This window comes from Accipiter gentilis, chromosome 1 (assembly GCF_929443795.1).
Source record: "Accipiter gentilis chromosome 1, bAccGen1.1, whole genome shotgun sequence".
Classification (NCBI taxonomy): domain Eukaryota; kingdom Metazoa; phylum Chordata; class Aves; order Accipitriformes; family Accipitridae; genus Astur; species Astur gentilis.
Genome location: NC_064880.1, coordinates 19592682 through 19615026, shown reverse-complemented (window position 1 = coordinate 19615026; position 22345 = coordinate 19592682). Strand labels below are relative to the sequence as shown.

The following is a 22345-nucleotide window of genomic DNA, read 5'->3' as shown; positions in this document are numbered from 1 at the left end:
CTCCCTCAAAATGTAATCTATTCATTTAAAAAAATGAAAGAGAAAATAAGATGGTGAACATGTGAGTTATAAGTGTTATGTTTTTAATTGGGAACTGAAAAGTTTTCATGTATGATTTTACTGATTCTATACAGTTTTCTAATCCTTTGCATTGCAACTGTTTTAAGGTAAATCTATGAAGTAGGAAATTCTCAACATACTGAAACAAAATATGTGCTGCTTCTGGATAAGAACAACAGCTGCAATTACTTACAGGGCCACCAGGATTCCCAGGTCTTCCTCTTTCACCAGCTGGACCTCTTGGTCCCTAGAAAACATGAGAAAACAAGTTTGTTAAATGGCTTCCAAAATAATATGCCTGAGCAAAGAGACATTGCTCTTATTTGCATATTTCAGTATTGTTCAACGCATGTGGTGGGGTAATTAAAGTTAAAAGAAAGATGAGTAACTCACTTAACCAGGATGTGCCATTGGCACTTCCATTTAAATACTACAGGGTACACATATTTACCGGTTGGCCTGGTGATCCGTTTGCTCCGGGAAGACCAGTTTCACCCTGTTATGGAAAGAAAACACCAATGACAGAATTAACTTTGGTAAGAGACATTTTTGCTTTATATTCAAGGGGAAGAGACAAAGAAACGAGACTGCCTAATCCATTGCCCCTTTCTGTGCGGTGCTGAGTTTCCTCAGCATGAACTGAGGTCTGTGAGGTCTGAGAAGTCTAAACAAGTGCCAGAACAAAATATTTAAACAGGTAAAAAAAAAAAAATCAGGAAGACTTGGTCCTTTAATATTATGCAATAAAGTCAGATGATCCAGGCATGTCCTTTCATTTTGTAATCTCAGCTTTATAATGGCTGGAAAATTGGGACATGGTGTGGTTCAGAAAGTCTAACTCCTTTGGAATGATTCTCATTCTTGTCATGGAGATATTCAATGAGTTTCTTTAATGTTAAATGGATTTTTGTAATTGTGTAATATGCAAAGCATAGCTATATAGCAAATGATGGAGGGTATTACTCTATCTATTACAAAGATGACACTATAGTTTTCTACCTTTGGACCAGGAGCACCGCTGTCCCCTCTGGCACCATCTTTTCCATCAAAACCCTGTGGGAAAGGAAGACCATATCTGTGAGTAGTACTCCTCTTGCATTCTGGAAAATGTGATTCCTCATGGCAAAATATTAAGCTTCAAGTCAAACTCAAATAGAGGGCCATATTTTTAATAATGAGTGCTATCAGCTATTGGAACACTTTTTGAAAGAAAATTCTGAAGCCTCCATTTCTCCACAGCTATTAGTTAACAGTGGATGCTTTTCTGGAAAGCATGCTTTAGCCCAGCATTTGGGATGGCGCTCTACAACTGAGGTAACTAGATAAAATTTAACGGTCTTTGTTCCGGACGGTCAGATTACGTTGTCCAGAAATTGGCCTTTAATTCTGTGATTCAGTATCTTTAGCTGGGAATTGACGACTGAAAGAGCACAACAGTGCAACACCATAATTTGAGTGGAGTAACAGAGTCAGCTATACTCAATATACTCAATACTTACTCGTTGACCTTTCATCCCAGGCATCCCAGGCATGCCAGGGTGTCCCTTGTGACCCTAAACACACAAACATAGAAAGTTCAATAAATCACATACTGTGTGAAGGGCACAAGCTAATGTTCATTGTGTGTCATGTTAACTTGATTAACTTAAAATGGGAAAACAAAACCTTTGATTAGAAGACCTTTGTTACTGGGGGCTTTCCATACCGGTAATCCAGGGATTCCACGGTCTCCATTTCTGCCTGGTCTTCCTGGTTCTCCCTATTGGAAGAAAGTAAATTTTTTTTTTACCATTTTGCTGTTCCTTCAGTTATTGGTAAAGAGCCAGTCCTAGCAGATCGAGGCAGGTTGGAATAAGCAGGTGAAACTTCCACCAAAGACAGTCAGAAAAATTATAGCAGGGTGATGGTTCACTGTATGACTGCCTTCTGAAAAACAGTTGCCAGAATTCATAAAATCAATTTTTAACAAGATTTTGGTTAATATGTGATTTATATCAAGCCAACTTTTAGGAAGAAATGATCACAGAAAACTTATTTTTCACGGTGAAACACCCAAAATGGACAAAAACTTTAGCTGCTTGTCTCACCTTGTACTATACCTATTTAGGACTCCCAGCTGTGACACAAAAGATGGTTTTAACAGCCTTAACTCTCAAAGCAAGATTTGAAGGCAGCTACCACTATCGTCTGCTTTTCTTTATAATTGCTAATTTATTTTGCACCAGATCAAAATAGCATGTTTCATGCTTAGGTTTTCTTTTTTTAAAAAATTTTGTCAATCAAATTTGCCTGCTAATATTGAAACTTTTTTGGAATGGACATTTATACCTAATGTAAGCCAAATCTAGTTTATTATAGTGGTGTTGTCAAATTGAGAAATTAATTGAGATTTAATCTGCTGTCTTACCATTTAATGAATTTTCTTTCTTCCCATTTATTAATTACTAGATGAATAATAGTGAACTTACATCTTTTCCTGGTGGACCAACTGGGCCTATCATTCCAACAGGGCCTGGAGGTCCCTGTAGAAAAATAATTAATATTAACTGTAATAATAAAAAAAATATTAAGTCTCTTTCAAATTAAAAATGCATTAGGTATCATAAAATACTTGTACATTTGACATGTGTGATTGTAAACAGGCAGGATGAACGGTAAAATTTCAATCAACTCCAGTGATGACACAGATTCATGCTTGTAAGATCATACATTTAATATATATAGTGATAGGTAACATATACGTACAGGAGGGCCAGGTTGTCCTGGTTCTCCAGGGGAACCTTGGTATCCAGCAGAGCCCTATAATGCGGCAAAAAAACAGTTGAAATGTGAACAATGACATGCATCATTCCATGGTACTACTATACTTTATAATAATTTCATAATTGTAAAGAAAATGATAGTCAGAACTGTCAACAAAGGACCAAAGGTGAAATTAGCAGAACCAAGCAGAATATGCCTCCATGAAAAAAAGAATTACAACTACTCCTTTAAAAGGAGATTTACATCAAAAAACCTCAGACTGTTTGTGCGTTCACTGAATGTGTATTAGGATTCCCGCTTTCCTTTATGTCCTGTTAAATTTTTGTATGAATAAACATTTGGGAATGTTAACAGAGGATGATAGACAGTGGCATGTCTTAAGACAACATTAGCTGACACCCCACAGAATTGCAGAAAGCTCAGGGGAACAAACAGACTTAAGCAAGCACAGTATATAGACCTCGGCCATTGGGTCTTGGTGGTGCATAGATGGTACAGGCCAATTAACAGAAGATGACTTTTATCCATAAAATTCTTCAGCATAGTATCTAGATTTATCAGTTGAAAATGTACCTAAAATTTATGACAGAGAAAAGGAGAAGGAATATGAGATGATTATGAAAAGATTAATTTTACTTACAGGGGGACCTGCATGACCAGGTGGGCCAGGGGGGCCACTGGGGCCAGGGGGTCCTGGAAAGCCAGTCTATAGTGTAGATTAAAAAAATAGTCATTACATTAATGTAATATAGCTATGAAGCTTCATGTAGTTGCAATAGTCACCAATAACTGTGAAATATATGTTTACATATTAGTACAGAGAAAAATCCAAGGTGACATGTACTTGGTGCAGTAAAAAAGAAACAGCAGTATATATACACATTGCTGCATATACTTCTCTTTGCAGCCTTAGCTAACATACTGCAAAAGATATTTTCAAAGCTCTAATTTTTTCTTTTGAGTCACTATTCCCCTTCTCTAGACCCCCAGAAGGATGCTCACAACTCAGCTTTTCAGCTACCTAAACTGGAAGACTAGATAAGTGGAACTCTTAATCTGTTAATCAGAGTAAATGAGCTTCAGCATCTCTGCTATGTAACTGAGCTTTACTAGCCTAACACATCTTCACCGGTGGAGCCAAAGTGTACTGATAAAATTGCTTGCTAGTCTATTGATGCCAGATTTTGCTTTCTAAAACTAATTTTAAAATTTCTCACCTGCATTCAGGAGCTATATTACATATACATGTACAAGCCATGAGAAGATGGTTGTATGATAAACCCTGTTTATGACCCTAGACTTCTTAGAACTTACAGGTATACTGAATTAAGGCCATATTTTTGTTACTGTCAGAAAGGCAAGCATTTTTACCAGTGAAATCTTTTCTGAACTTTAATAGTACTAAGCCATAAGAAATAAATGATGTCTGGACTAACCAAAGGACTTAGAGGATGAAACCTCAATATACATATGGTTTAACTCAAATCAGTAATACTGTTCCTTATTTTAACTGGTAAAAAAGGGAGTAACATATCACTAAGGGAGTTCTCAATTTGGGAAGAGTGCTAATCTTTCTACTTCCTGTAGCAACAACCACAAAAGCATTTGATACTGCAAAACAGAAAACATTTTAATATTAGCACAATGGTTTCCTGCAGCTATAAGTGGTTCTTTAAAAAAAAGGTTTTGTTAAATTAAACTCTTTATGGGTTTGATAGAGCCAAAACAATTGATGAGAATCACTCTGTGCTGCAGTAGTGGCAGTATAGTCTGTAGCTTAATATTGCACATAATGTGTTTCATGGGATATTGCCATATTGTGTCAGAATAGGTCATGTATTGCAGATGTTACGTGAACCTAATTTTCATAATACAAGATGAACAGTATTGCTATACTATGCTAGTATATGTAGTAGAGTATACTACTATAGTACAAATATACCATGTTAATATTAGTTCACAGATTGTCTTTTGTCTAAAAAAGCAAATCATTGTAATATTTGCTGTTTTGTAGGACAAGAAGTACACCTAGTGGCAGAGCAGTTAGTGTCTGGGTAAATCGGGTTGCCTTCAATGTGTGAATATGAGGAGTCCCTTGCTGTTAGAACTCATTTGGTATAAAATAAATCTGGATTCAACATGAATTAGAGCCATCAACTCATCAATTGCAATCAACTGATTTGACATACGGCTATAAACAAACAAGATATTTTTTTTTCAAGGTGCACGCTGAGGAGATAAACTGATAGTTAGGTATGACATTTGCTTGCTGCCAGCACCTCCAGACTGTGAACAAATGAGCATATTTTGGTTAGAACATGTGTACTGGTGGAAAGAGACAAAGACAACAATATGTGGAGGTTATACGAGCAAGTAAAGAGAAACTGTGATGTAAAGTACAAAATCAGTCTATGAGCAGTGGAAAGCCACCGGCAAGACAGTAATGGACAGATGTGTGACTGAGCAAATACCAGGCATGGTAACCACCCACGGACAAATGTTGGTGCTATATAGCTGGCATTTTTTATTTTATTACTCTTCCCAATTATTTCAGTTTGGATATTTATTCAAAGCGAGTGTTTAAGTTGAAGATTGATACATGAAATTTATAAATTAATAAATTAATCTATGTAATGTTAATGATAAACATTATTTAGTTCTAGTGATTTTAGACACATCTACCTGTAACTGCTCTGTTACTTACTTTGCAGTCATGTATTGCATGTTGCAATATATAAAAGACCACATGATGTGAAAGTATACAGACAATCCTGGCTGAAGACATTCTAGGGTGCCCAGTTAAGTTTGGGGGTTTTTTAACCCAAGTCCAGGGGTCAGAGCACAAGAAATCACTAAGCACCTCAAGGAAAAATGCCAAAATAGAAAGGAGTAACTGTAATAGTTAACTGAAGGGTATCTCGGTTACCTGCCTGGTTCAACACATCCCGTATTAAGACACCAAGTAACAAAACATAGATGATATGATAAGCTGTGGGCAAAAACTGTGAGGAGCTGAATATGAATAAATGACTAAACAAATACAAAAAACTGGTGCTTGAAGAAGACCAATGCATGGATGATCATCTTAGCAAACGAACAAGGTAGAAATAAACAGATTAAAATAAAGATGAGAAAACAATGAACTATATTTCAGGAAGAACAGCTGCCATGATTAGTGAAATTTATTTCATAAGATGATCTGATGGAACCCTGAGAAATAACACATCCACTTGGAACTGCCTAGATATGTTACAACACCTGATACCCAAACCTTGTTATGCAGTATTGGACTGAAAATAATTATGCTTAAAGAAGCAGCAGCAAATCTCAAATAATAGCAATTCACCACATCCTCTATATAGCAGATTGCCTGAATTAAGAACACTCCACGTCATCGATGGTGAATATCTCTAAATCCCAGTGCCTAAAAGGAAACTCACGAGGTGAACATTCAAATTTATTTCACACAGGAAGCATAGCATAGCATAACTCTTTCAGGCAATCCATGCTTTATCTCACTAAAAAAATGTGAAAAGCTTGGGGCTGGCCTAGCGGGCAGATACAGCATCCTTAGTACACAGTCTGAATAGCTGTGGGTAAAAAAACGGTAATTGTAAAAAGAAAAAGTGAAAAGCTTTTGACTGGTTTCTAGGATGGAAAAAAAAAGATTATAAGAGGGGTTTGCTCACTTGTTATCAGGCAAATTTGAGTTCTGGAAAAGTAAACAAGTATGGAGTATCATACTGAGTAAAGACAGAATGCTGCCGAATAGGTACAGGAAGATTAGGGACAGTGGAAGAGGTAAAAAAGTGGTGGAAGGGAGGGAAGCAATTAATAGAAGAATACTGAAGCAAATAAATGAGGAAGGTATGCAAGGGAGAAAGGGGTAAATGTTTAGGTAGCATTAAGAAAGTGAATCAGAGAGAGATTAGGAAAAAGAAGGTAAGAAAAAGAGCAAAGAGAGAGAAAAGGCAAAATCCCCAGATAATCTATAGTTACTTTCTAGAATGATATTGCCAAGAAATCTGCTGCCTTACATCACATTCCACTTGCAGGCAACAATTAAATTAAAACTTAACTTGTTAAATTAAAATCAGGATACATACACACACATCCAAGGTATAATCTACGAGCAGAAAATTTGTTCTTTAAAAAAAAAAGGACAGAAAAAAGGCTATATCATCTTACAATAGGCTGTGGGTAAGCGATACCAGGTCCACCGGCCTTCACGTCATAGGAGTCATACTGTGGAGAAAAACTCTGTAAAAGAAATAAAGAAAAACAGAAAGAAAAAAAAAGGAAAAAAAAAAAGAAAAATAAAGGTGATTGCTACAAATCAAATAAGTATTTTCTTACATTGGTATGGCAAATGTATGAAAATAACTCATTTGTATCTATTGACTAGTACTTGTCTGACATATAGCTGCCATATATTTAAATCATCCATAAGAGAAGCCCAGCCAGTATCTTTCTTTTGAGGTCATGGTAACGTTAGCTCCCTACACTGTGCACATCCAGTTTTCATCTTGACAGCTAGGCCTTAGCTGAACCAAAAAATTGCCATTCTCTCTCCTCTTAATTGTTTAACTCTTTTTAAGATTTTACCCCCATTTTCTTTATCAGTTGCTTTTCTGTTGGGCTTAGCTGTCACTCAAGGAAGTTGATGAAATATTTTCTGTTGCACTAAAGAATGCAACAGTTTTTATTATTATTTTCCTAATTTCTTTTACTTGTGACTAACGAATGTCTCATTTCAGAATATCTTGTAGCAAAAAATCTCTTACCTATGTGTAAGTCTGTCCTTCCCTGAATTACAAATAATTTTTTTTTTACCTCATGCGTGGGAACTTACACATCTCAGAAAACTGTATTACGCTTTTTCCCTAATGCTATTTTCCATCTTTCCCTTTCTCCCTTCCCGTTCACTATGTCACTCCACATAATTCAAATACAATCATCACTTTTGAGCCCAAGCAGCCAAGCCTCAATGCTTTTGACAATTTATCTTGAAACAAATGGAAGCTCAGTCCAAGGCATGAAGTGAAAACATGTCCTGTGGGCCTTTCTGAGAGCAGATAGCATCTTTGACATACCTATTTACATAAAATACTGCTTAAAAAAAAGAAAATTATAAAGTCTACAGTAAGTTTTTCAAGGAATTTCCATGTAAACCTCTTAATTGGCATATGTTGATTTTATTATGCAGGTACTAGCAAACTTAGTTGAATAATATGGCATTAATGCAGTTTACGCATTAATGGCACATAGGTGGTTGAGCAGGAAAGGTTGAATACGTGCAGTGTTCTGCCTGATAACCCAAACCACTGTGGAACCAGCTCCTTTGCTGACCAGGTACAAGACGACTCCTGTGCTAGTGATATCAACCCTCTCATCAGTATTCAACAGCACATCTTTGATACAGCGTTGGACTGGGTGACATTCAGCCTATCATCCTCTCTTGTGTCTGAATCTGCCAATTCAAACCCAGTAGCTCTCTCAATATATTATTGTCTGCCCATGTCCATTGATACTTGTTAACTGATCCACGGGTATCTCTCCCAGAACCTCAGTCCTTTAGATGCAATCCCTTCCAGAATTAAGTAATATCAAGACATCTTTCCTCAGTTTTTTGGCTTACCTGGGAGTGGGAACTGTACGTGGAAGCTATAAACAGTGGCTTATATTCAAAAGTAGCAACTGGTTTGACGTATGATTTTTAACAGTTCTGTGCTAAAGCAATCCCATCTTGTAAAGCTAGGCTTGCTTGATTGCATGGGAGACAATGTCATCTCTTAACAAAGCGCTAGCTGTGGATCAGCTCCCTTAATAAACCCAACTGCACAGAACCTTCAGTTAAATTTAGTTCTATTGGTGAGTCTGCCCGACTCTTCAGAAGGGAATGTAAGATTCAGTGGGCCAGAAATGAAGAGGGAGCATGACAAATAGTACTTACATGGCACTCCCCTGCAAGCAGAGGACCTGTGTTTCGGTCTAGTCTCCTGGGAATGTTTCTTTATTAAAAATGCATTGGATAAAATATAGAAAAGTAAGAGAGTTCCCTAACCATTAAGCTTGAGGGGACGTACTTCCTCCTGCACACTTTCTTTCTGGTCAGATTATTTCTGCGTTACGTAAGCCCTTCATCAGATCTGGCTCCAAAAGTTTTAAAAAATAAGATAAGGCAGAGATTTAACTGTACTCCAGCCAAATTTTATGGACAAACCCCCAAAACAACAACAAAACCCCACCTACCACTCAGCTGTGTTTTTCAAAGGCACCGATGAGAGACAGACACCATTCAAAGCAAAATACATGTGAATTTGCAAGGGATAGGCGCCTACAGTCTTGCTCTGAGCAACAAAGTAGAAGCTGAATGATGACTTACGCCTCCATTTATACTGGGACATGACTGGCAGATTCCGGGGGGGCCAGGAGCTCCAGGACTCCCTGGCTGTCCTGGAGGGCCAGGGGCACCATTTCTGCCTGGAGGCCCAGGAGAACCCTGCAAAGACACAAACAGAGCAGATACAGATGTCTGCACTTGCCTCCAACTGCAAGGGCATCGCAGGATAAATCCTTCCATTCGTAAGAAAGTCTTACCAATTGTGGTAGGAAACTTCCTCTATCAAACATAACTACGGCCACAACTAAACATTCAGGAATGACATAGACAGTAGACAAAATTCACACATGGAAACACTCCTTAGTTGCTGGAGCCTTATTGCAGCTGACATTTGATCAAACACACTATAAATATTAAACAGGTCAATTCCAGAATCTAAAATTAATACTGCTAGTGGAGTCCATAGATTTTTTAAATTTTTTTTTCCTACTGGGAAGAAATATACCAAACCCACCAAAAAATAACAAATGTAATACAGTTTAGACTAAACTCCCTCTCTCTGTGTTTTTCCAGTTTAAATTTTTGAGAGTTCTGTTGAAGCTAAAGGGCTACTTCAAAATAACTATATGGCACAGTCCTGCAGACAGTACAGACATCGACGAAAGCTGGATATCTCAGCAGCTTGAATGGGATATATAGCACTACAGGAATTGGCTCTTGATTTTGTTAGTTTCCGGGGACACACACACACACACACAAAAGCTGCACTTACAGGGTCTCCTTTGGGGCCTTGGGTGACTATTCCAGGAGTCTAGAAAAAAAATAAAAAGTAATTAAATTAAGAAAGAAAATAAAAATAAACCCCAAACCTGATGGTCAGTCTCTCTGCATTTTCACAGTTCATTCATAAAGCTACACCTCTCCTGTAAGCAAAAACATGGCACTAATGAAGTTAGTAGAGCTTTGCCATTGAGTACAATGGGGACAGAAGTCTACTGTGGAAAGCTGTAAGGGACAGTTTTATTGTATCCTTCTCAGTCCAGCATGTTAAGTGTGGTAATGTAGCTAATTTTAATTTCTCAGATCTACTCCTCCAATTTATTTATTTTTCAATTAATAATTCAGTTACATATTACTATCTGGATTCTCAATAGTTCAGAATGTTTTTTATGTGTCCAGCTGCTAGTGGTAGCAAAGAATATTGAGCTGAAACTATCTTGGAATTTTCAAGGTGGCATTTCCCTACACACCATCAAAGGTCAGCAGGGCAGCTTCCAGTGGGCTGACCAAACTCTTACATATCGAAGACAGAGGCTAAAGGAAGTAATCCACATGTCCTTTATTATCAGGAACCACAGAACTGATAAAAGAGTCTCTAAACTCAACAAGAGAGTGCTTGTGCTTAAATCTCCAGCATGCTTGTATGTACCACTCCTCTAAAACTGTTCAGTGAAGTAGGTCAGGTAATCCTGGAAGCAGTACAGCTGCGCTAGCATGGTGCAACTAACGCTAGGTGACGTTATTTGTATATGACATTTCATGTTTAAGCAGATATAATATAGAGGTGCAGAAATACATCTCCCTTTCTCTTCCATATACACATCTCTTTCACTCTTTTCTTTTATCTTCTGGATAAGAATCTTCAGTGTGCCTGTGGAAATCTATGTACTTTAATAGACTCAAATGGATCTTAAACAAGGATGAAATGTTGAGATAACCTTAGAGGTCCGTATAGCTGGCTTGCTCAGTGAAGCAGTTTAGGCAGGGGACTTGGCATGCACTAACATTCTCAATTTTCCTGAGGTTAAGGCGCTGCAACTGGTTTAGATAATGTTGGTGTCTATAAACAAGATGACGATATATTAGGGATGTAGGGTTTGAATCACCTTTCCTTTACAGGGCATTAAGTCAGCAATAACTCTGCTAAAGGAAAGTCACTCTGTGAGTTGATAAGAAATGCAGACTAGCAGTATGCTGTGAAAATTGTCTAACTTTCTTTAACTCTGTGTTGGCATTAGTTTCATGGGTATTGATTGAGCATGCAGTCAACAAATAAGCTGTTTGCATTTTTCCTATGCTTCTCTAAAATGAAAATGTAATGGCTACTTGTTGCCCTCTGTCCCTTTCTACTATTCATCTGTGCCAGTTCTCTATGTAAAACTGGGTTGAAGGACCTCATGCTTTCAGCTGCGTAGCTCAAAGGACTAACAACTATTTTATCAGATCTGGTACCAATTATCTGATAGAATACAGAAGTATTCTTGAATTTAACAAAAAAGATAAAACTCTGTGAAAGTTCAAGCTGCTTTTTTAAATTTAATTTAATTTGGCAAAATGTGCCCATCCTAAGTATTTGCCTAGAGTCAGAAAGTGACAAGCCTAGTATTTAAAAGAAAAGTGTTTAAGAGCATCTAAAAGAAAATGAATTGAGGTTGACATGGATTAAGAAGGTGGCAACACCAAAGTCACAACATTGAGGACAGACTTACTCTTGTAGGTTGTGGTGTTGTTTGTGGACAAACTGGACAGCACTCTCCAAAGGGAATCTCTGGGTTGGGACAGTCCAGCTCCTGATCATCACAGATGATATCATCACAGAGAACAGATCCCGAGTCGCACACACAGATTTGGCATGGCTCTGGTTTCCAAACATCCCTGTCAGCGTAAACCTGCCCAAGATGGGTACATCCTACGACTGGAAAGAAAGACAAAATAGTGTTCAATATTATTTCAAATGTGTTTTCCAAATCAAAGATAAATAACATGACAGCTGTTGGATAGTCTGTTTTGTTTTCTGCTGTAATAAGGTTTATGCATGTGAAGTAAAGGGCTAAATACTTCTCTTCAGACACTGGGAGGATCTGTTACTTTAATTGCAGAGTCTGCTCTGAATCTATAAATAGACATCAATGGAAACCTCCTGGAGCTGATCCAAAACCCAATTAAATCTGTGAAAATCTTCTATCTTGAGTAATTTTAGTGTCAGACTGAGTTACTGTGTAATTAGCAATTGAATTCTCTGCTGCAGCTAAAAAGGAAATGTGCCACACTTCTCAAACAAGTGTATCATTTGCCCCCATGTGCGAACATGAGCACTTGCACATGGATGTGGAATAAGCCGTCTGTCCAGCACAAGCTCTTGCATTAATAATTGGCACCAAGTGTTTTCCAAGTGTTTTTTGAAAGCCAAGGTGTGCAATAGATCTAAAAGAATGTTCACGTTAATTGCCCAAATGGTTTGCAATTAAAGTGTCATCTGGCCCGCTCAAATGTTACAGGTGTCTGTATTTTCAGAATAAACATTGTTCATCTGCAATATTCATGGCTTTGTGAATTCCTTCCAACAGCTATTCTACTAAACAAATTTGTTGTAGATAATGAAGTTGAAGCGACTGATGAAAACCAGCTTCAAACATTAAAGTTTGGGGTTGTATTTTCTTAGAGAAACAAGATCCAGAAAGCCCAGTCATTCAAGAAACCAATATGAAAATAACACTACAAAGTTAGACAAACTCCTTGGAAGTTTTGTAGAAGTTATTAGAAGTTTCAGATTGCAAATATAAGTATCAGTGAATGCCTTGAATAATGGAATAAGATTTTTTCCATTAATAATTAACAATAATTCAGTTTACAAACACAAAATTCTGGAGAAAGAGCTACTGGTGTACCTTAAAACTTTAATATCAGAATAAGTTACCTACTACACATCACCCTTCAAAAAGAAGAAAAATGCCAAAAGATGCAATTCAAAGCTCTGACGTTAAAATTGCTGCTGGCTCCAGAAAGAAAATTCCGAATGCCATCGAATTGTTCTAATGGCCATGACTATATAGTATGAGACTGAGTCCAGATTTATAGTTCAGTCCACTCCTATGGGTTATGCAGTCCCTTTTTCTTTTCTCACATGGCATCTTTCATCTGTTTTTTCTCTTTTCCACTACGACGTTAGCACACTGGTCTCTTTTTTTCCTCTTTACATTGGTTGTTTTTCTTTCTCTCTGTAGTTGTGGGTATCTGCTTCCATACCCATGCCCACGCTCTTTGGCATGGTACACACTTGGACGCGTCTCCTCTCCTCTCATGCTTCTGCTTCAGTCTTTTTTTTCTCTATTCTGTTTCATCTTTCCCATAACGCATAACTTTCCTTTTCATCTTCCCTGAATCTTCTCTCTTTTGTACCTGAACAGTTCACCTTCTTTATTGCCATGTACTCAACTGAGCTTAGTTATTCAGATTCTGCTCCCTTCCCCGTGTCTCACTCAGCAGCTTTTCCTTGTCCATATTAACCTTTTTCCTCTCTGTCCCCCATGAAATCCACCACCTCCTTGTATGAGCTCTGTAAGGGCAGTGGGGAATACAACCAAGACCACCTGGCTCCTTGAGTGGAAAACCAGAGTGGGGATCTCCGAGCAGGGTACAGCATGGCATAGGAGGTCTCTTTTCCCTATTCAACGCCTCCACAGGCTTTCTGCATACACCAGCTTATGTTATTTCTGCACATCAACTATAAAAGAATCAAAACAGGAAAACGTTGACTTGTCAAGGCTGACACTACTTACGGTTAAGACTTGGGTTTGACCACCAGCTTGATTAGAACCACAAGAAGATGCAAAAAGCTTAAAAAATACTTTTCAGACATTTTCAAGCCAGTATTTTTTAATTTGCCTGGTATTTGGCTGGGAGCCAGCATTTTGCCTTCCTTTGACAACAACAAAAGAAATCTTAAAAAATCTAAAACATTCTGGTGGCATATGAAAACTAATCCCCCTCAGACATTTTCTATCACTTAGAAATTCACTTTTTCCTTTTTCCATTCACTTCTCCACCTTTTGGGCCTCACCAGAAACTTCACAATCTGCAGAAGAGAAGTGGAGAAGAATTGCTTATTTCCAGGACAGCATCTTCTTCACACCTGCCGTGACACAGCGTACGGCATCAGAGGATGCTGCTTCAAAGGATACCACCTAACAACCACTACCTCTGAAGAGGATCTAGACATTCTTCCTTAGTCTACCAAGCTAGATTTCATTTCTAAACCAGTTGCTTGGTTTCCCAGCTCTCACACCACATAACCATATCAGTGGATCCCAGGTAAATAAGCTGATTCTCTGCTTAATTAATTGGTGACTGTTTCTGAAAGAAACATTTTCCTCCTTCAACAAACCAGGATTTCACTGTGGGCACTTGGGAAAAAACCAAACTACCCAGCCTTGACAAGAGTAATGACAAATGTTTCCTGACAAACAAGAAGGCTGAAATGCATTTTAAAAATGAGAAGTGTAGTGTTATGAATGAAATAATCTTTATAATCTCTCTATGACTCACAACCCCCCCCCGAATTATAAAGTGGCAAAAGCTGAGTAGCTCAGTGTATGAGTGGTTCACTGTACACAAGAATACCTCAAAAGCAGTATACTGTGGGAGGCAGAATAACATCAAAGCTATGGGGGAGGTTAGAGCTTGTTATCCATCTAAGATCTGGCTGGATACACCCTAGAGAGCACAGGTGGGCATAGATCCATTTCACCTGAGAGCGATGTACTCAGCTGTCACTCCGCTTGAGCACTTCCCAGTTCCAGAGGTTAAAAGATCCTTCTCATTTACAAACGTAAGGAGGAAGGGAAGAGATGATTTTTCTTTTGTTTAGACTGAAACATAGTTTATACATAATTGTCAAATAAAAATACCCTGATACAGATCTAAAAGAATTTAATACTGTTACTGTGTGCACAGGTAATGTATGGTTATATTAACGGCATACACATATAGAAAAATGCATAGTGTACACACACTTCTGGACCCATAAGATGTATTTGATTAATATTCAGATTTTCAGCTCTTAGTATCACTCTTATCCTTTCAAAACCACGACTGTTTTTTTTTTTAACTATGTGTTTAAGACAGCAAGGTTTTTACTCATTAGTATATTCATATCCAAGAATTTGAATTTTCATATGACAATTTCTTCTTCATCCTTACTTCATTTTCATTGATTTGTATGTTGCTTTGTTATTTCCAGGGATGTGATCCTGCTGCCTTACAGTGAGGAGGAGAATTTGAATGGGGAATAGAAAAGGGCTGGTTTTCCCATATTTTTGCACTGCTGGTTAGAAAAGATTCTGTTTTCAAGACAGCTGCTCTTCTCTGATTTTTTCACACTGAGAATACTCACCTTTCCATATTTTAGGCAACAATATCGATGACAATTATGGAAATTAACAATGTACCACAAAACGACTGACACAATTCTACAGCAATAAGGAAATAAAGCAGATTTCTCTGCATTTTTACAAGGCTGTCATTCAGTTATTCTACAGTAGATGGCATCATTTAACAGAAAGAAAAGAGACAGAAAAATCGAAGACATATGGATATAATGACATTCATATTGCATCTAACTTTCTGGACATTGTTAAATGAATTAAGAAACAAGCTAGGAGAGCTGCAATGAAAATCGTTGCAGCCTTTGGCAGAATGAAAGTATTAAATAGGTTTCCAGAGGAAACTTATATCTGGAAAGACAGTCTAAGACACCCCCTTTGTGTTCAGATGTAGATCTGTGTGTCAGCATGTTATGACATAATGCATTTTGCATTGCTCATAAAGATTAACTGTTAGCTCCAAAATCCTTTGGAAAGCTGATCTGTGCTAAAGCACTGGCAAGTAACATATAGGAATAATAAAGTTATAAAAAAGCTGACTTGCCTACTTCTAGACTTGTGGTAAAACAGTCACATACTTGCCTTAGCCAGCTTTTCTTATTGATTCCTAAACATATATATTAGCCTAAGATTTTTAAAAAATATTAGAACTCAACTGTATTCGCCTATGGCAATGCATAATCTTATCCTTCTTCCCAAAGCCCTAAAATATGATGGCTACACAGCACTTCACTCCTATGGCCGTTATTGCAGTGGTTTGTTGGAAGCTGTGTCAATCTCATATTCATTGTACAGAACATCAAAGTTTAATATTTGAAAGCCTGAATAACTTTGCATTTATGCTGTTTACTGTGCATTCACATTTTTGAAGATTTTGCTGTGAGTAGTATTTCTCTGGACCAGCCTAAAAAGCAAAGCAAAGTAAAAAAAAAGCAACACAATCTTCATCATATGCTGGTTTTGAATTATTTCCCATTTTCTAAGCAGACTAGCAGCTGTATATAAGCAGACCAATAGGGAAAGCTGAAAGGAAAATCACCATTTAGTCTCAAAGGACCTGTAAGTGTGGTACATAGAAGAGCTCTAATGTGTACAGGGGAAACCAAACATGGTCATTGTAGGCCTGAAGGATGACAGATGTCCTATGGGACATAATCCTGATTCCAGTGAGGTGAATGGGAATTTGTTATCGAGTGCTACGACCTGAGAAGCTGACCTGTTTTGTAGTTGCTTTTGGCTTTGTATTTGTGCAAGCGCCGTGATCATGACTTACTTAACCACATTTATATGGCAAAAGGAAAAAAACCTCCTAATAGTTTCCTCAAAAACCACAGGTTTTTCCACTTTGGACAATGCAAACATCCAGCTATTGTATTAGTAGCAGTCTCACATACCCCATGTGCAGAGATATGACTAAGTGGTTAGATATTAAAGAACATCTTGAACTTGTCTGGTTCTGCCTCAGAAAGGGCAATAGTCCACACAGAGGTGACTCACGATCCTCCAGCAGCCGCTCGATGATGGCTTGGGAAGCAAAACTCCGAGGAGCTTTGATCTGCGAAAATCTGATCACAAACACTATGAGCCAAGCACACAGTTTTTGCTGTTATTTAAAGTGAATCTGGTAAAGGCTAAAGCACTGAGATGAAGGAGGCCTTGCCTCTAAATTTGACCGGATTCAAAATCTGCTGACACTAAGAAGGGTCTTTCTGTTGCTTTCTATGGACTTTTAACTGTACAAAGCCTATGTGCCTCCTTACCCTGACCCGGTTTTGGTCATCTGCTTTACAGGATGGCTACTTCAAAAAGTGTTTCACATTTCCTCTATAGTAAATAAATTTCTTGTGTATTCCAGCACTGTTTTATACATTGTTTAACCGAAGGACAAAGTAGAAAGGAGACATATTGTTTGTCTTCAATGGCAAATGCTGTAATTTTCTGCTACCGTAGAGTAGACGGAGGAATCCATCCCCGTGTCTGCAGCATTGCTGCCTTCCATCTACTGAGCAGAAAAGAATGCCACGCTGTCTACCTCGAAGCAAACGGTTTGGGCTCCCTGTCTGGTATTATGATGATGTTTATAAGAAAATCAAACATTCTGATTCCATCCCAAGATTAGTAATGGAAACAAATGGACTCTCATAATTAACTAATCGGCTTGCTGAGCCAGAATGGTCTGGTTTGCCTGCATGTTCTCCTGTCAGGTAAGTGCCGAGGACTTGCAAAGTCTGAAATAGTGTCTGTTTCACAGAAGTCAGGAAAAGAGGTGGAACTCTAAGAAAAGAAATGGTTTAACAAGATTATTTTTTTTTCAGCTGCAAGGCCTGCAGACATTCTCTGAGCTAGAGTTGCCTTACAACAACCAGCTAATTAATGGAATCCATTTCACACAGTGCATGAGGACATAAGGCCCAACTTGGGCATACCTACCTATTAGGACATTTTCAGATTTAATGGTACTGACGTAATATTTTGTAAGGCTTGTCCACTATGTGATGGGAAGTATCAGGATTGAAACCTCAATTGATAAAACAAATGCAGGCTGTGAAAAATCAGAGCAGTTCCATGTTAAAAATCCTCTCCTGCTCCATGTCCTGTAGGAGGACGAACTGCTGTTGGGTAGAATGGAAAAGGAGTATGAATGAATGGTTCAGATTTCCCAAGCTTCACACCAAAAAGGACAGCTACATCCTGTGCTTTCAGACTGAAACCGAAGCTTTCTTACTTGTGGGGATGCTTGTCTGCCAAAAAAGCTGGCATTTGAACAGTTCTGCCACTGCGCCAGTCCCAGACATTTTCCTCCCTACTCAGATGCAGAGCAAGAAAGGGAAAGCAGCACAAAATAATGTCGTTAATCAAAATACTCTACTTGTCTGTCAGAGGTATTGCAGAAAGGAGACACACACTGTTTCACTAGCAATGTATAGAAGAGGCTAGATTCTCAGGCAAAGGATTCTTCTGTCATGTCGCCAAACTGTCCTTGCTCTGAGACCCACCCACCAATCTGTCTTTCAGATTACAAAATGGAAAAAAAACCCCAGGCCTGCACTGGTACAAACAAGGATTTGCATTTTAAACAAATCATTGCTTGTTCCCTTCATTCATCTTTATAAGCTCCAAATGCTGCAACCTTTTTACAGCTTTTAGAAATTTTAGAAATATCAGTATTAAAAAATATCCTTATGGCATATTTGCTACCAAGTAAAACACAAAATGCCTCTATTTTCCTTGCAGATTATTGGCTTTTCCCTAATCTTTCAAAGTGTGACTTCTGTTAAGAACTCTAATTTTTCTCCTTTATCGTCAGAGACCTATTGTTCTTCTCATAGGTAATGTGGTCTAAAGTGACTGAATCTGTCACATCATTCTGTCTCAACGTTTATGTTTCACGAATTACTGTATTCAGGCACATACGTTGACATACTTCAATGATGTTTTTCATGTCACTTCTAAAGATCATCCTGCCACATAAGCATTCCTTTGAAATAGGGGCAAAGATATTCCATCAGTGATATTGTTACACAACAGCCCCACTGGCTTTTGCTGGTGTCCGGCATGAAAAACAATGGCAGAAGGGTTTTCTTGTTTCAAAACCACCAATAGGAAAACAAAGTGCAAGAAGGGCATTTTTGTTTGTTTAGTTGGTGGGGTTTTTTTGGCAGAACTGTCATTTCAAACTGAGTCATACAAGGGGCAGGATAGAGCAGACTGCTGTATATCTATCACATTGCTGTTTTTTTGGTGTTGCCCAGAGAATTGTTATACCTGTTTCTGAACTTATAAAAGTAATTTTGAGAAAAACATCTGGTGGATGCAAGAGATGGCTATAGTCCTTTTGTTGTTAGCTATTCCTTGACAACATTGTGGCCTAAATTGTGTTTTTAAGGCAGGAAGATATTCCTGAATGACCATTGAGATGTTATTCTGGGATTTCCTCTCCAAAGTACTCTCTCAACAGGTTGACTCTAACTCAGACAATTATATTTATACTTCTGTCTTTTTAGTAGAGATAAACCTCTTTTGCTATACTCTGCAGAATGTGTATCATTCATTCCTGGTTAAGGGGAAACACTGCCTGATTAGAACCTCCCTTGATTTTACTGGGCTTTGGATCAGACCTAAAGAACATCAATTTCTAATTATTCTGGTGGGAACTGCAGGTCTTCACTGCCTGACCGATCAAACCTTTTAATAAGGGTAACTGTTTGCATTAGAGCAGGACACACAATAAACAAGAATTTAATCTTAATTCAGTGCATTTAATGCCTTTTAGAGGGACCATTGCATAATTTTTCAGTCACTCTTCCAATTATTGGTAAAATGCCTATGAGATTTTTCCATCCCCTTTGTTCTTACATTACAATGTTTTTTGGCACATCACTTTTGTGCCATTTGGTGTCACTCTAAAAATAAGCAGCAGGCTGTAATCACTTTATTTGTGGCTATTTAGTTGTAGTGCTGCCGTAAATTCTCACTGCTCTGCAGTAGTCTGATTTCAATGTGCTTCTTGTCTTTATAGTGAATTATGCCAAATGGCACAAAGACTTGTGTCTTAAACCAAGCAGAAACTGACATAAATTCAAGGTCTGATGTGATTACTGATGGTTTTATGGATTTATTAATTTCTTTAAACATACATCCTGCCCACTCCTTGGGCAGTCAATGAAGACTTCTACAGTCAGAGTCCAAGTGTCAAGGTAATCTTAATTTTGAACACATGAACACTTCCAATCTTATTCCATAAGAAGCTGGCCTAACGTACTTCTAAAGAACAGCAATAGCTTCATGCTCAACATTATTAGGATCAATTAAGCGGAAAAATTTACCAAAATCCAGCACAACATTCTGTCAGAACATTCAAAACAAAAATCACCCCCTAAGTATATCTCAAAGACATACTTCTGCATTTGTGATTTTAGCCAGGAACAGAAATAGTTTATAACATTGGAGCATTCTTTGCAACATTTCTTGCAGTAGGTCTGTCCTGGCAAGAATAAAGAAAAACTGGAAAAGTCATTGTGTACAAGCAGGTTTCCCAGACTGTACAACCAGTCTGACAGATCCAAAGCATCAGGAAAGTGAGATTCAGCTTCTGAGCTGCTAAGTGAAAGGGAATTATTGGAAATGGGTGATCATTACAGCTTGCTCTACATAGCACCTCCTCTAAAACACTGAACTACAACTACTTAATGCAGAACACTGCAAGCTTCTCACAAGATAAAACATGAAGGCTGTGTGGAAAGAAAAATGTATGCTTTTTGTTTTGCATTGCCTAACTTTGTAATTAAAACCATTTTTATCAGGTGATTAAAGTTTCAAGTGGGACATGATCATCTCTTTCCCCTTAGCTCAGTGAGAGGGCTAACAATTTCATGCAATGCTGTTTCTGTGGTTTGCCTTGGAAGAAATCAGCTTGATTCAATGCTTCTCTCCTGAGACTGAAACAGATGGGAAATGTTACAATACAGTATAGTACATATGGTAATATCATTTATATTTTCAGATACGTTGGACAAAGTCAGCCCCAATATAACTCCATGGCCATAGTGAATTTACATCAGAGATGAGTAAAGCAGCAGGAGGTCAAATTCTACACTAACATAACTCCCTGCACAATTTTATTGATTTCCCCGTAATTTCAGAAGTTGGAAGTAAATGAAGGGCTTGATTCTTGTATTTCGTATTCCAGTGATGGATTAAAGAACTCTGGTGTACTGTCTAAAGAAAAGAATCATATCTTTGGCTGCCAATAAATTAAAGGTATTTGTAATTCAGAAGGTCGAGGGGGAATTCTGAATGCATAGACCATCATTAACCTAGTTTCATCTGCAAAACAGTTCGTATTCATTCATTCATTCCTTATTCCAGTTTGTACTAATTCACCCCACATCCATTTTGGACAGTTTGTTGGATACAGATGGCAGTATTTGAAATTCTTCTTAATCTGCCTCATAGAGGATATTAAATGGCTATTTGTACACTGGATACAACGTTCGTATTGTCAACTTCCTAGGGCTCCTAAAGTGAGGGTTTTCTCAGGGTACCAAAGACAACTTTCTTAATTTTGGGGCCACTTTTAAGTGTCAAATTCTATGCCTATTTTTCAGGCATGAGGACCTAAGGAGCTTCCTAACTCCCTCATCAGGTGAAAAGTCACACTCCTGGTGCAGTGAAGACCCTGCAAGCACAGAGCTGACTTTATTAATATCAGAGGTCAGAAGCATTGCAGCTGAAGTGGCTGCCTGAAGCCTGGCACACATTTAGCTCTCCCTGCCCTGAGCAGCAACAGCATCTGCTGGCACAGGGTGAGAATAAACAGCGCCTTGTGGCAGAGGAGGGCTAGAATATCTTCAGCAGAGCCAGATCTACCAGAGTTTATCTGCTGGAGTCCTTAAAAGGTATGAGTGGAAGAGCCTGAGAACACCTGATAAATTAAGAGGCTTTGTACTTTTTTTTGATTCTCCATGTCTTTACAATGCTCTTTCTCTCTTCAGTTGCTCTGACAGGAAAATAATCAGTTGGACTTCAATGCCTCTCTTCTTTCCTTTTTCTCCCCCTGCTCCCCACCCATATTTATGCTATTCTGTTCATACAAAAAAGAGAGATCTACAAAGAGGACCACCCTGCCAATGACTAAGCCACCAACAGGCTTAGAATATTGTGCAAAGAATCTTCAGATTTCAATTACTCTTTTCAAAGATTTGCAATTCCCACTGCACAGCCTATTGTTTGCTTTCACTAGGACATTCTTCTCTTAAACAGCTGGCACAGAATGACTACTGCTCTGTAGGGAAACAAGCAAACACCATACAGTAGAATTAAAGCCACACACAGAAAAAAAATACTTTTTTTTTAAAAGACCCTCTCATGAACATAGAAGTGTTTTCCAAGATAATATGAATTCTATTTTCGCTGCTTATAGCTGAAGGAAAGCATGGGGGATATAGTTCATTCTTCTCTGATGCTCAGCATCGCTATTACACTGAACATCAAAGGAACAACGAGCAATGCTTCCCAC

At 38.1% G+C, this 22345-nt stretch overlaps 1 protein-coding gene across 1 annotated transcript in view; it reads right to left on the bottom strand.

Moving 5' to 3' along the window:
- COL3A1 (collagen type III alpha 1 chain) overlaps window positions 1-22345 on the bottom strand; it is a 53182-nt gene that overhangs the window by 23330 nt on the left and 7507 nt on the right. Inside the window, exons 2-13 of the mRNA XM_049800961.1 lie at window positions 11656-11861; window positions 9939-9977; window positions 9209-9325; window positions 7012-7083; window positions 3464-3529; window positions 2806-2859; window positions 2529-2582; window positions 1766-1819; window positions 1560-1613; window positions 1060-1113; window positions 512-556; window positions 254-307 (exon numbers count right to left, since the gene is read on the bottom strand). Coding sequence (XP_049656918.1) covers window positions 254-307; window positions 512-556; window positions 1060-1113; window positions 1560-1613; window positions 1766-1819; window positions 2529-2582; window positions 2806-2859; window positions 3464-3529; window positions 7012-7083; window positions 9209-9325; window positions 9939-9977; window positions 11656-11861 — 869 coding nt within the window. The remainder of the gene's footprint in view (window positions 1-253; window positions 308-511; window positions 557-1059; window positions 1114-1559; window positions 1614-1765; window positions 1820-2528; window positions 2583-2805; window positions 2860-3463; window positions 3530-7011; window positions 7084-9208; window positions 9326-9938; window positions 9978-11655; window positions 11862-22345) is intronic.